At 40.2% G+C, this 15,838-nt stretch overlaps 1 protein-coding gene across 1 annotated transcript; it reads left to right on the forward strand.

The window, feature by feature from the left end:
* The first annotated feature begins 897 nt into the window (after positions 1-897).
* SLITRK3 (SLIT and NTRK like family member 3) lies at positions 898-15,350 on the forward strand. The gene is given in 4 exon segments (XM_070466476.1): positions 898-1,095; positions 5,495-6,461; positions 6,464-7,875; positions 7,877-15,350. Coding segments are annotated over 3 exon segments (2,937 nt in total). The 5' UTR covers positions 898-1,095; positions 5,495-5,512; the 3' UTR covers positions 8,453-15,350.
* Positions 15,351-15,838: the final 488 nt, after the last annotated feature.

A 15,838-nucleotide genomic window follows, 5' to 3' on the forward strand; every position in this document is an offset into this window, starting at 1 on the left:
ATCCCCTTCCCTGCCCCCCACCCTCTCCTGCTCCAGAAGTGAGGGCGCTTGAATGGTGAGCTGTCAGGGGGCTCACTCTCTGCCAACCGGATCGCTTCACCTTGGTGCTTTACCCGAGATCCCCCAAATTCAAGTCGAATTTGGAGTGTACAGCCATACTGTTGTATTTGTATCCCGTCTCTCTTTTTCTCCCCTCCTCCCCCCCGCCCCCACCTTCGCTGTCTGGCCAATGCTGGGATCTGGGATCTGGGCACCCCCTTCGAGCCTGCTTCCCACTCCACCCCATCCTCTTCTTCGCTCATCTACACAGCACCCACCCCCACTTCCACCTACCCAAAGGGTCAAGAGCAAAGACACCCGGAGAAGGCAAGGTCTAATCCCAGCTCCCTTTAGGGAAGGAGGCCTCGGGAAGGGATTGCGCTTTGAGTGACAACCTTTCAGGAAGCGAGAGAGAAAAACCCGAAGACCGAGCCAGGGTTCTCGGGGACCGTGGAGCTCACAGCTGAATCGAGATCACCGAAATCTGAAATCAAAGAGCCCAGTCCTGGGACACTCACGCTGCCTGCCTGCCATCGAGGGTATACAGAGCTGTGGTCCTGAGTGTCTGTCACCGGCATTGCCGCGCTAGGTGAGCGCCCGGCTCTCCCATTGGTATGCAGCGACCATTTCCCTGCGAGTCTCAAAGGTGGAAACACTTGAAAGGATTACAAGCGTGATTTGGTGGCCTTTCTGAAAGTTGGTGGCCTGAGGAGGAGAAACTGCAGGCTACGGCATGATGGATATAATTCTGCCTCCCAGAGAGTTTGCAGCTCTCGCTGGGAAGCCCCTTGGAGTAAACCTCGGAGATCGAGAGCGCTCTGCGCTGATAGGTACTCGCCGCCATCCTTTCCTACTTTGCCTAATTGAAACCAGTGTTCTCGCGTGTGAGGATGTTCTTTGTAGAGCATATAGTTTGGCCGCCGTGGCTTCTGTACGCTCACAGGTGCCAGAGGGTTGTACCTTTGAACCGGATCATTTAGCTGTAAGGACGATGATAGAAAGAGTGTTACTGGAGACTAAAATACCCTCGGACCCCTTTTCTTGGGGGTGTAAATCGTAAGTAACTCCAACAAATAGGCCAGGTGGCAGAGCGAAGAGCCCCTCCCCCAGCGGATCGCTCGTGTGGTAAAGGATAGAAGGAAAATGGCTTGAGCTTTTTAATCATTTTCTATTTCTAAACAGACCCATTGTGCGTTTCGCCTGGCGACAGATTAGAAAAGGACCTCAGGAAGGATCAGGGCTTTTCAGAAAATGAATGATGCAGCATTTTAATTATTTGTTCTAGGGAAGATCATTTTGCTTCCATATTGGAATATTTAATCTTAGATATGGAGAGATTAGTGGGCTCGGAGATCCAGCAAAGGGGAGGGGGAGGTGGGAGGGGGCACTGTGGGGAGAAAGGGCTTCTTGTCCTCCCTGTGGACAAACAAATGATGCTGGGCGCTCGCAGCAGGAAGCGGTCGAAATCCGGGCTCCAGGGCCCTTCATCTCCTAACTTTTGGAGCTCTTCCTATCGCTTAGATACCCTGCACCGAGATAAAGGAAAGGAAAATGGTGAAATGTCCTTTAAGACATGTCCCAAATCAAGAACTTGGAGCGGGATGGCGCGGGGTGGGGGGAGGATGTAGTTCAAGACAGAACAGAGAATGATTACGGAGGAGAGCCATTTACTGTCACTGGGAGCGCAGGGAAGCCTCCCGGTTAACCATTGATTCCATCGCATCTTGGGTTCCGATAAGATTCCTGAAATAGTCACCATCTCTGCACGTTGGGTACAGAAGGTGGTGTTGGGGGCTGGTGGGGGGGGGGGGGCAGCTGGTGAAAGAGATGGGATTGCTCTGTTCTGAGCTCAGCTTCTTGGCTGAGACCGATAGATAGGGTGGGTCTGGAAATGTTAAGGTTGGGGAACGTTAAGAGAATCCGGCCCTCCTGCTTACTTAGTCTCTAACAGCCACCGTGGAGTGGCGGACACAGGTGCGGTCACTTCTGATGCAAAATATGCAACTATCCTATGACTGATTTTTAAGTAACGGTTTTGTTGTTATTTATATGTATTTAGAATGGTAATGACATATACATCTGGTCTCGTAAAAAAGTGCTGTAAGTAAAGCTCACCTCTACGGGCTAGCTAACTTTGAGCCCTCGGGCAAGTCCAGCTCTGTAGCGACCGTAGCGCCTTTCCCTTCCCTGTGAGATGGTGACGGGATTCGCGTGTGTCGCGGGGGCGGGGGCGACATCCCCGAGACACAGTTGTCGCTAACTAGACTCTGCTGCACGCTTGCCTCTCTCCAGTTTCCCTACTAAGGTGCATTTTCGTCCCAGCAGGTAGGACTGTAAAACCATCAGATGAGGCTTTAAAAACTCTTAGAGAATCCTTGTGAGCTCTGATCTGCTGTCTCCTCTTCACTGAAACGTCTTCCCTCAATCAACCCCACCCTTAGGACTCTCTACCATCCTCTTCCCGAAAATACCACGGAGAAATATGAGGGGGTTGGTGGGGGGGGGGGGGAGGAGAGGCGGGGCAAAGAAATGAAAGGAAAAAAAAAAGAATCTAAACCCTGAAATGCTGCCCCCTATCCCCGCGAGGTCTTTCCTGGTGGAAGAAGTGAAATGTGTCATTGTTACCCAAGTGGTCTGCGTATCCTTCCAGAGCACTGGCTTGTCTCTGGTTTTTAAAAGGTGGAAACAGCCAGAACTGTTGAATCCAGGGGAAATCGAAGGCTCCGAACTGCCGCACAACAGAAGGATTCTTGGTGCAAAGAAATCGAAGCAAAATGCAGGAGAAATTCGGTCCAAGTCTCTCAGGCTGCCTGAGCTCTCACTCAGGACACCCAAGCAGAATCAGCTAGATTCAGCTCTACTGCTTTGGAGACCTGAATTTCCCTTTATCCCCGTCTTTGGGAGTAAGTGTGGGCTGTGAAAAGTATAATTCCAAAGGACAGACTTACTTTTCAAACTGTCTACACTAGCGAGCGGAGATTTGGGAACTAGAGGAGCAAACTAGTCAGGCAATGGTTTTCTTCAGAGAAATCAAATTAAGAAATCAAAAATTTTTTAAAAAATGCTAACAACCCGTTACCCAGCCCCGACCAAAGACATGTTTCCTCTTGGTTGATCTCTTCTTTATTTAAAAAAAAAAAAAAATTGACAAGTTTGTCATCTTGACCCCTCCACTTCTTTTCTCTTCCCTTAAACACACACACACACACACACACACACACACACACACACAACTGTATAGTCACGGCTTCCTAGTGCTCGCGCCCGACCCCATGGTAAGCGCGTTCCCCTTCTCGGGGCTCATTTTCATGACGTGGAAAGCCGGAACCAGGGTTACAGCACATTAAAAAAAAAAAAGCAGCAGCAGCAGCCAGCGCAAGAGAAGTCCGCGATTCTGCACGGTGATTGAGCCTGCCCTCCTCCCTGCCTTCCTCCCGCCCTTCCTCCAAGTGCCCAATGATGTGCTGCCGGTACCAGGGAGAGCAGCTACGGTGGCGGCGGCGGCGGCAGTGGAGCTGGAAGCCTGCAGCAGCCCCTTCTCTCTCTATTGAGTGCCAAGCGGCAGTTCTGCATTCTAAAGAAACCCATTGAAAGGTCCCTTGCATTCCCAGCACGTCTCAAGCTTGCTGCCTTTTATTTTTTTTCTGTAGTCTCTTCCCCCCCCCCCACCCCGCCCCCAACTATCCCCCTTTGCTTCAGCTTCTGCTAAAGGAAGGAAGGGGGAGGGAAAGAGAGAATCCTTAAACTCAAGCTTCTTCTTCTTCCTTTTTTTTTCTCCCCCCCTCCCCCGATGATCAATGCTTTAAAAAAAAAAAAAAATCCTGCAAAATAGGTAAGTCAAAGCCATCTGGAGCTCTTCTTTAAATCTCAGGGACCTCAAAAACAAGGAAAAACATAGAAAAAAAAAGAATGGCAAAAAAGAAAGAACTTAAGTAGGTTTTACTATTTTAAAAGGGATACAAAGAAGACTGATACTGCAGTGTAGCCTCATCTGCCTTCTTTTTTCATTTAATTGTTTCCAAAAATTGAGTACTGCATGCCTGAGGCAGATTTCTCTTTGCTTTCTTAAGGATTCTCCTTTCCGTACAGCTGTGTGCATCATATGCAAGCTGAATGTGGAGATTTATTCTTTTCAATCTCCCTATAAGTTATATCATTGTGTTTTAAGTTAGAAGGTTGACAAAATATTTCCTTAATGGATGTATCTGTGTGGAAAGAAAATACATACTAAAAACTCTGGTTTATTTTTATTGATCAAAAACAATTCAATTTTGATTGATATTTCAGTGACTTAGAAGGGCAATCTAATATAACTGCATTATTATAATTTATTTATATACACATTTTCATATATGGATATTAGGCTTCAAGAGAGCCATGAAGAAAAGCTCCATATTATTAGAATAGTGCACTGTATTTGTTTCTTCTCATTGGAAAAGAGCAATATCTTTCTGAAATGTATGTCATGTGATAGATCATTTATCAGCATGTAAGAATCCAGGTTTCCATTATTTCTTGCCTTTACCCAAACCTCCTCTACAAACCACCTGCCATTCCATCTTTTTGCAGGATTCCTCAGTTGATCCTGAAGGAACAGATATACATTCCAAACTAAGGTCTGCAAGTGTTTTAGTACAGACTCTCCTAGGCTCAGCACCCTTTAGCTGTCACTATCTTTAGCTCTGACAACTGCATGGGCTTGTTCTTTAGAAAGGCTAATCACGCCTAAAGGATTTAAACAGCCAAATGATACACATATGTAGAAATCATTTAATTAAACGAGATGTTAATAATCTGTGCTTGGGCAAAAGGGGTTGGGGTACAGTGAGTTACTGGGCATGCACTAAAATTAAGCATATTGTGCTCACTTCTTAAGAGAAATCTTGGGTTTTCCTGAGATACCAATCATCTTACACAGTTTAACATCCGATGTTGGTCCAAGGACCCATAATCTATCATACTCTTTAATCTAATAACTTTGGGGCATGCCATGTCTTTTTATGAACAGAAACCCATAGTTTAAAGAACATTTTCTTCCATCAGAGTTTCAATCAGATCCATAATAGGCACCTCTGATAGCAATGTGAGTTTTAACAGGCAAACAAGTGTAATGGCCAAATAATTGTCATTTTTACTGAATCTGCCTATCCCTAAGAGGAATCACTGTATGCCAGTTTTCTTGCTTGCTACAAGAGACAACAAAGGCTGCTTTTGATTTAATGATACACCCTTCACCAAATATGGCTTGATTCAAGAAAATGTCATCGCATGGCACAATACTTCGGTCTCCTAATTTTAAGATATAGGACATATTGAGCATGTTGATAGGTCATTTTGAGTGTCAATTCAACAATTACTTAAGTTTTTATATCACTCTTAGCTCCACATATAGGAGTCAATTAGAGTAGTGTATATGATGAAAAGCTAAAAATCTGCATCTTTATTTCTGTTGCAGTTTTGTAATCAACCGCGAATGATGAAACCTTCTATAGCTGAGATGCTTCACAGAGGGAGGATGTTGTGGATAATTCTTCTAAGCACAATTGCTTTAGGATGGACTACCCCGATTCCCCTGATAGAGGACTCAGAGGAAATAGATGAGCCCTGTTTTGATCCATGCTACTGTGAAGTTAAAGAAAGCCTCTTTCATATACATTGTGACAGCAAAGGATTTACAAATATTAGTCAGATTACTGAGTTCTGGTCAAGACCTTTTAAATTGTATCTGCAGAGAAATTCAATGAGGAAATTGTACACCAACAGTTTTCTTCATTTGAATAATGCTGTGTCCATTAACCTTGGGAACAATGCATTGCAGGACATTCAAACAGGAGCTTTCAACGGTCTTAAGATTTTAAAGAGACTATATCTTCACGAGAACAAACTAGACGTCTTCAGAAATGACACCTTCCTTGGCTTGGAAAGTCTGGAATATCTTCAGGCAGACTACAATGTCATTAAACGTATTGAAAGTGGGGCATTTCGGAATCTAAGTAAATTGAGAGTTCTGATTTTAAATGATAATCTCATTCCCATGCTTCCGACAAATTTATTTAAGGCTGTCTCCTTAACCCACTTGGACCTGCGTGGAAACAGGTTGAAAGTTCTTTTTTACCGAGGAATGCTAGACCACATTGGCAGAAGCCTGATGGAGCTCCAGCTGGAAGAAAATCCCTGGAACTGTACATGTGAAATCGTGCAACTGAAGAGTTGGCTGGAACGCATTCCTTACACTGCCCTGGTGGGAGATATCACTTGCGAGACTCCTTTCCATTTTCATGGAAAGGACCTGCGAGAAATCAGGAAAACAGAACTCTGTCCCTTGTTGTCTGACTCTGAGGTGGAGGCTAGTTTGGGGATTCCCCACTTGTCATCAAACAAGGAGAATGCATGGCCAACTAAGCCTTCCTCGATGCTGTCCTCTGTCATTTTACTGCTTCTTCTGTTGAATACAAGTCCTCCAATAAACAGCCCAAACCCACCAAACAGCCTCGAACACCAAGGCCACCGTCCACATCTCAAGCTTTATATCCTGGTCCAAACCAACCTCCTATTGCTCCTTATCAGACCAGACCACCCATTCCCATTATATGCCCTACTGGGTGTACATGTAATTTGCATATCAATGACCTTGGTTTGACTGTCAACTGCAAAGAGCGAGGATTTAATAACATTTCTGAACTTCTTCCAAGGCCTCTGAATGCCAAGAAACTGTACCTGAGTAGCAATCTGATTCAGAAAATATACCGTTCTGATTTTTGGAATTTCTCTTCCTTGGATCTCTTACATCTGGGGAACAATCGTATTTCTTATGTCCAGGATGGGGCCTTCATCAACCTGCCTAATCTGAAGAGCCTCTTTCTCAACGGCAACGATATCGAGAAGCTGACTCCAGGAATGTTCCGCGGCCTACAGAGTCTGCACTACCTGTACTTTGAGTTCAACGTCATCCGGGAAATCCAGCCTGCAGCCTTCAGCCTCATGCCCAACTTGAAGCTGCTATTCCTCAACAATAACTTGCTGAGGACCCTGCCAACAGATGCCTTTGCAGGCACATCCCTGGCTCGGCTCAACTTGAGAAAGAACTACTTCCTCTATCTTCCAGTGGCTGGTGTCCTAGAACACTTGAATGCCATTGTCCAGATAGACCTCAATGAGAATCCTTGGGACTGTACCTGTGACCTGGTTCCCTTCAAACAGTGGATCGAAACCATCAGCTCAGTCAGTGTGGTGGGTGATGTCCTATGCAGGAGCCCCGAGAACCTCACCCACCGTGATGTGCGCACTATTGAACTGGAAGTTCTCTGCCCAGAGATGCTGCACATGGCACCAGCTGGAGCATCCCCAGCTCAGCCCGGAGATGCTCACCTTGCTGGGGGACCGACGAGTGCATCACCTTATGAGTTCTCTCCCCCTGGGGGTCCTGTACCACTTTCTGTGTTGATTCTCAGCCTGCTGGTTCTGTTTTTTTCAGCAGTCTTTGTCGCTGCAGGCCTCTTTGCCTATGTCCTCCGACGGCGCCGGAAGAAGCTGCCCTTTAGAAGCAAGAGGCAGGAAGGCGTGGACCTCACTGGCATCCAGATGCAATGCCACCGACTTTTTGAGGATGGTGGAGGTGGTGGAGGTGGAAATGCAGGTGGGGGCCGACCAACTCTTTCCTCTCCAGAGAAGGCCCCTCCTGTGGGTCACGTATATGAGTACATTCCTCATCCCGTTACTCAGATGTGCAACAACCCCATCTACAAGCCTCGCGAGGAGGAGGAGGTGGCTGTTTCATCCGGGCCAGAGGCAGGGGGTGCAGAACGTGGGGCTCCTGCAACACAGCCCCCGGGAATGGGGCGAGGTTCTCCTAGGAAGTGAGCAGTTTGCTGAGACGCCCAAGGAGAACCACAGCAACTACCGGACCTTGCTAGAAAAAGAAAAGGAGTGGGCGCTGGCAGTGTCCAGCTCCCAGCTCAATACCATAGTGACCATGAATCATCACCATCCTCACCCTCACCACGCAGCAGTCGGTGGGGTTTCCGGGGTCGTTGCGGGAACTGGGGGAGACTTGGTTGCGTTCCGCCACCACGAGAATGGCGGGGTGGTGCTGTTTCCTCCCGGGGGAGGTTGTGGCGGCGGCAGCATGCTGCTAGACCGAGAGAGGCCACAGCCAGCCCCCTGTACGGTGGGGTTCGCGGACTGCCTCTACGGCACAGTGCCCAAGTTAAAGGAACTGCATGTCCACCCCCCTGGCATGCAGTACCCAGACTTACAGCAGGACGCCAGGCTCAAGGAAACCCTTCTCTTCTCGGCTGGAAAGGGCTTCACAGACCACCAAACGCAAAAAAGTGATTACCTCGAGTTAAGGGCCAAACTTCAAACCAAGCCGGATTACCTCGAAGTCCTGGAGAAGACAACATATAGGTTCTAACAGAAAAAGAAAAAAATACATTAGTGCTTTTTTTTTTTTTTTTCCAAAAGAAAAGAAAAATAAAAGAAACATATTCCTCGCTCCCGTTACACTTGTCCCAATAACTCCATCCTCACAAACTTCCCTGCCCTGAACAGAACTGAAACCGCATGATAACTAGAAAATACAGATGTATGCTCTCCCCACTCAGATGTGATTTGGAGGAAGGGCCATACACAGATCATTAATCAATGAAGTGCCTTCGCAGACTTTTGCCAGCAAATGTTATCATTATTTTTTTATACTGAAACTTGAGACTTTGACTGTGCCATGTATAAGGTATATTGGGGATCACTGTATTGATCCTAATTAAGTAAAATTCAATGTGTCTTTTTATTTTCAGTAATTTTTTTTTTTTCAGTTGTAGGTTTGTTTTGACAAGGAGGGGGGGAAACAGATTGACATTTGTGGTTTTCGTTCCTCTTCCCATCATGGCACAGATTCTGTACATGTATTAACAATGCAGTTTGCTGCATGCCTGGAAACTGCAAGACGGGGAGGGAGGGGGCGGGCTTTGCTGGAATGTTCTCACCCACTCGTTTTTCTCTCACACACATACCCACATGCATATCACAAATCCCTGCACATAGTTAGGTCCCTAAACCTGCAGTTTCTTCCTTCTGGTGTAGGTACGCACATGCACACATACATACACACACATACCCACCATCCATTCAACCCAATCTAATTAGTTCGGGTTTGATCCATTCCTAAACTTCCTTTCTCCCCTAGTGTACAGCTCAAAACATCTCTCCTACCACCCTGGAAAAGTCATCTTCTAGGCTGGAGCCTACTGAAGTGGAGGCCTGGTGGTTTAACGGCTGGAGGCACTCACCTAGGGATGAGCACCTTCTTTGTGACACTTCATCCTGATGCCAAGATTTTTTGGAGAACATCTGCACTTTCTTATATATATATAATATCAAAAACATAAAAAGCAACTGGGTATATATCACTAACAGCTTTGTAGGAAGCACTTTTAATGTTTTCTCTCTCACACACAAAGATTCAAAAGAAATGTGCATATATTTATTCTGTAATTTCAGTGATTATAAATTGTAAAGGTAATGTTTAATCATTGTATAGTGATTATGCGTCTGGTATAGCTTTCCTAATAAAAAGTTTTTGAAAAACATAATACATTATATATAGAGGATACAAAGCTTGAACTTTAAACTCCAGCTATGCCATGCCTTTCATGCTCCCATTTTTTAAAAAAAATCTTTCTTTTACTTCTTATACAAAAAGCTAGTTTATTAACAAATTGATGCACTGTGATGTTAATAAATCTTGTAACTCACCACACCCATTCCACACACTAGGATACAAATGGGACATAAAAAAAATGTGATTTATCAATATATAGTTCCCTTCTTTCTCTCGAATTATGAATTTCAAACTTAGTACTCCAATGATTTGTATTATTTTTCCTAGGCAGGATGCAATTGGGAGAAACTGTAAATATGTTGTTAAGAAGTACAGGATTAATTAGAAGACAGTCATCAAGAATCCATGAATCGTATGATAGTTAAAAACTTAAAGGAAAAGTGAATTTGCTATACTTTTTAAAAATACGCACTAAAATTACTTACATACACACACACACACACACACACACACACACCCCTCAGCCAATCAAAATATAAGGCCTGGGAGCCAATTTGACTGTCAGCATTCTCTTATCTCTGAAAGCTGTCATTGTTATATTTTAGCTCTTGCTTTTATCAACCACTTACTGCAACCAACCCCAAAAATGCTTGAACTAAGACAGGATGCTGAATGAGTTCTGTATGACACTAAAATGATGTTGCAAAATTAATTTGACAATAATTTATGATTCATTTACATGTGAGCGAAACCAAAGAAAATCGTATTTTTAAGGTGCCAGTATCTTGTTTGTGAAGGAAACTAAAGTGATACAAAGAAATCAGAGCGCTTTGAGACAGGCATTTATCTCATCCGGCCAGTAGAGGGCAGCAGAGCTGCGGAGAGTCACAGACCCCGCAGCTGCAGCGCTGTGCGTGAGGCCGCCTTCTCCGCCGCTGTTTCCTCCAGCTGCCCTTAGTAGAAATTATCATTATGCTTTGAATGTAATTCACTGCAGGCCCTGATGCCTTACATCACTTTTTTTTTTCCATAAAAAAGAAGACTAGTGGCTTCTAAAGCTCCATAACTGATACAAAAGTAAGGCACTGTATTTAAAAAAGCCCCATGAATATTTAGAATAACATATTTGTATATTTCTTGATTAATTATATATGAGTAGTATCATAGATATGCATAAAATAAAAAACACAGGTATATCAATGTAAAATGCAACTTTTCAGGACTACCTTGTATTTGGTACATTATACCTAAAACTTTCCTCCTCCATTATTTGAAGTATATTTTGGAATTAGTTCAGATGATGCAAAGCCCATGGGCATAATTCACTATTTCTCTATATACAATATTGAAATACAGCTCTTCTTATGCAAGAGGATCAGCTCCACTGTTACACAGCTGTCATTCTTTGTTTTTTTTTTTTTTTTCACTTTCTCAGAACTTACATTTTTCAAAGTTATCTCACCTTCCTTGCTCTTTCTAATCATCTCTTCATCCTTTACCTGAAGTTTTTTTTTTTTTTTTTTAAGTCACAGAAAGTTAGTATTAACCTTTAAGTGGCTTACTATCAGATTTATGAAGTCTCTCTAGACTAGGTATTTATCATGTCCCCATTCCTCCTAATCAAATGTTTTGATGATTAGCAGAAAGCATGTGCAAAACAAGATACTTCTAACATTATCATCATTTCCTTAACAACTATGCATACAATCATAACATGACATATTATACAAATCAGACTATAGTACAATCCCTAATAATACCAGATCTTTCAACATTTGAAAAGTGTCCATAAACCATGTCAAATTATAACTTGATAATTATAATGTTTATATTTTATTTATTAAATACAGAAAGTAAGACTGTCTTGTCTTAAATATAGGTATAAATTTTATCCTTGAATTAAGAATAAATTTATTTAATGAAAATAAATTTATATGAGAAAGAAATTTTGTATCAAAAGAGATAATATTTTGCTTCCATGGAGTTTTCTATCCTCTTGGCAAAGCCACTTATTTTACCTGTGCATTAAAAATAGTTAAGTTAGCTTCAATTTATGATAACAGATACATTTTCTTCCAGTACCATGGGTATTAACATAAGTCCCATGATTAGGATTTGTTCTATGTTTTTGATGCAGTAAAATGATTATTTTTTTTAAAAGACAGATGATTAATTCACTTCATAGTGATGGTCAGTTAGACTGAAGCAGTCCCAGATCTGACTAATATCTGCTTATATTCTTTGCTGTTTTAGTACAGATTATAACAATATTTGACAGTAATAACATGTATTGTTTTATCCCTTTAACTATGAGATGGTGAGTAGAAAATACTTGAAAGTGAAATGTTAGTTTGACTCACTACTAGTTTTAACACATTATTTTTCTATACAGTATTATTATGTGAATACTTTTAGGTTTTTACTTAAAAAGTATTATTTCATCTAATTGCAAAATACTAAAAAATGTAAGGATAATGACCACCATATATTAAATAAAAGTTTAGAAAAAGAGATCACAAGGAAAAAGTTTACTGAGCTTTAAAAGTTTTTTTTCCCCTTATCTAGGAATACTATTTTTAAATTCTTGCTATATACAAAGAATATTTGTGTTTAGAATTTTGAAGATTGATAATGCAATCACAGAACATAACTTTTCTTTGACCATTGTAACACATTATTTTGATTCATTTGGTATAAATTCATTGCTCATACAGTCCTAACCTTTTGCAATTATGCTGTCTAAGCCAATAAATGTATTTTTTTTTTGTAAAATGGCTATGACAAAGGAATCATTAGCAAGATGCTCCATAAAACATAAGACATATGACTGTAATGAGTTATGATAATAAAGAGGAAATGACTATAAGAAGATTTCAGCTTAACTGACTTGAGCAAGTTGAATTTGAGCTTAAACATTTTCTTTTCTTTTTTTTCCTTTTTGCCGCACCATGCGGCATGCGGAACTTCCCTGACCAGGGATGGAACCTGTGCCCCCTGCAGTCGAAGTGTAGAGTCTTAACCACTGGATCTCCAGGGAAGTCTAAGCTTAGGCATTTCTAACATGTTTAGCTCAAAATTTTCAACTGTGAAAATTCAGGTAAACATAACATAAATAACTATCACAAATTTTACTATATAAGTATTCTGCTTAACAAATATACTATATGCCTTTTTAAATAGGAGCAATAACACATGTGTAATTGGGCAATCATGTGTGTGTGTATATAAATACAGTACTATTATATATGTATATACATTGTATATACATGTATATAGTTTATATATGCTGGATTATACGTACATGTAAATTATGGATATTTTTCTTTCATGTATAATAATTTCAGTATTATGCATTTATTTTCCTTGCTTCTGTTTAGCTACCATCCAAGTAAAGCTGGATTAAATTATTAGTCTTCACTTTGGGAATATTCACATGTAAAAAGTAACTCTGTAATTAGTATCTTTGAATTTAAAAGTCTTTTATCTTTCAATTTGTTTCATTTTATTATTTAAGTCATAGGGGACAAATCTCAGTCAAACTGTGATTTAAGTCAAGTCCTCACAGAAAAGAAACTAATATCTTATAAATATGCAACACAAGTCAAATGAAAAGCAAGTGCTTCTTTCATTTTTTTATTTCCAAAATAAATTTTACAGGTAAAAACAATTTCAGCAGCTTTGTTAATTTGATAAGATCTTTGTAATTTATTTAGATACACAGAAAAAAATGAAATCTTAAAGGTAAATATAAGTAAAGGACTTATTTAAGACATTTAGCATCCTATTTTACTTTTTAAAATAACATCCTTGATATATAATATATAATACTAGTAATAATAATAACCAGACATGATTATTTATAGCATGATTTTACATAACATAAATTGAAGGCAAAGATTTTTCAATCAAGAAGGAAGGTATACACCAGGTCTGCTAGTTGTGAAGAGGTAATGGTTTGACTATCCTCTTTAATTCTGATAATATTTGCTCCTGAAAATAATAGACATATTTTTGAGAATATGTATTGTTTCTTCTGTACTGCATAGATATAGATGATTTTTCATATGATTTTAAAATTTTAATAAAAACTAATACTTGTGATGATCTTCAAAGATATATAGCCAGGAAGACTTTATCATAAATTTATGGGTGACCCAAACCCTCCAGTACCTTCAAACATTAAAACATAGACGAACACTAGTAAAAAGAAGGCTTTCTTCATTAACACCCAGTATAAAAAGGCCCACCACACATAATTAAATATTTTTTTAGTGTATTAATTCATACACGTGTTTATGAGTATAGTGAACAGACATAATTTACAGTGTATTCAATTGTATAAAAAAAAGTTTCATCGAAAAGAATGTGCTAATAACCAGTTAAAAACAAACCTGAGTACTTTATTTTAATTCAATTGTAATAATTAGCAGACCATTCTCCTGAAGACGAATTAGCAGAGCATTCTGAAGAGGAAAAGTACCACGTTACCGATACTGTATTATATCTGAATGCAGGATTTTTGTGCTTTTAAGCTACTGTATTAGGAACTTTTGGGGTTTAGAGTTTATTTTCATGATGAAAGAGTACATAATGATTTTTGGTAGAATTTAAAACAAGAGCATAACTTGCCTAACCTGGGGTGGCAAAGTTAGCTCTGAAAAAGGATGCTGAAACAAGGTTGTCATCTGATTATGTGAAGGAATGGAAAGTTCTCTTCTTGCTCCTGATCTTGTTCCTTTCACTCTCCCTGACAGTTCTGCTTCTGCTTCTGTTTCTGACTCAGTAACAAGATATTCTTGTGACTAAGGGCACCATCACTGAGCTCAGATTAGGTGCTAAGGCAAGACGAAGGAATGATGAGAAACCCCTCACCCGATGACAAAGTGTTCAGTTCACTTATCTTGCACCTGAAGCTGAGAAAACAATTCAAGATATCTCACTTCACTGTGAAATCATTTATAAGTCCAGTGAAAAAAGTCAGAACCTAAAATAATAAACTTAGAACCACTTCTGAAGATCAAGAGAGAACCACCAAATGCTTTAAAAATGTGGACCTTACCTTTAAAATCTCAAAGCCCTGCTTTTCCTACTCTAAAATGCCCTTTGTCTTTGCCATGGCATTCAAAATACTGGTTTAATCAAACTTACAATAATGTAAAATACCTGTATTACAACCCATTCTTCCTACTGGAATCCACAGATTTTCAGCAGATTTCCCTTATTTGCAATTTAAACTTTCCATTTAGCTGTTATATTGTTCATTAGAATTCTAAAGGTTTTTTTCCCCCGAAGAATTATGGCAATTTATCTTAAAATGTCTCTTTTTTTGCCTTTCATAACTAGCTTTATAATAAAACAAGTTTGTCAATATGTAAACTATTAACCATATACTGTAATTTGCAGGAAAAAAAAAAAAAAAAAAAGAAACCTAAAATGTACCTAAATTGGGCATGTTATATGTACTGAATTGAATTGGGATTTTTCTTTTTACTTATTATGCTCTTCTTCACAAAATTTGTATTCAAAAGTGAAATCTAGTCCTTTATTTCTAATTAATGGTTTATTAGATGCTTTAGATTTCCAGCAGGTAACAAGAGGATGGTGGGCAAAGAAAATATTGATGGGTAAAAATAATCTGTCTGTGGAATAATTAGGTCCATGACCTCTCCTTTTTCCTTTAGTAAAACTTCCTCAACAAGAAGGACAATGGAAAGAGAAGAGAAAAAAATAAAAAATGTTTTCTCTTTTTGAAGACCATTTGATAAAGTCTTAGTGGAGAAAGTTTGAACTATACTTTCATAATAACTTTTTGATGTTCTACCTTTGGAAGTGTTAAGCCCAAAGTTGGTTCACTGTATCTTCCAACGTGATTCTAAGCCATTTCAATTTCCATTATTTGACATAGTCATTGGACATGAAATCAACCCTTAACAATAATTAAACCAATCATAATTAAAAGTAAATATTTTGTGTGTATATATCAATCTCAGTCTCCCATTTTATCCCTCCCCTCCTTACACCATAATTTTGTTTTCTAAATCTGTAACTCAATTTCTGTTTCGTAGATAAGTTCATTTGTACCCTTTGTTGAGATTCCATGTATAAGTGATATTGTAGATATGTCTTTCTGTGTCTGACTTAAGCTCACTCAGTAGGACAATCTCTAGGTTGATACATGTTGCTGCAAGTGGCATTACTTTGCTCTTTTTTATGGCTGAGTAATATTTCAATGAATATATG

The sequence above is a fragment of the Odocoileus virginianus genome, chromosome 4, assembly GCF_023699985.2.
Source record: "Odocoileus virginianus isolate 20LAN1187 ecotype Illinois chromosome 4, Ovbor_1.2, whole genome shotgun sequence".
NCBI lineage: Eukaryota > Metazoa > Chordata > Mammalia > Artiodactyla > Cervidae > Odocoileus > Odocoileus virginianus.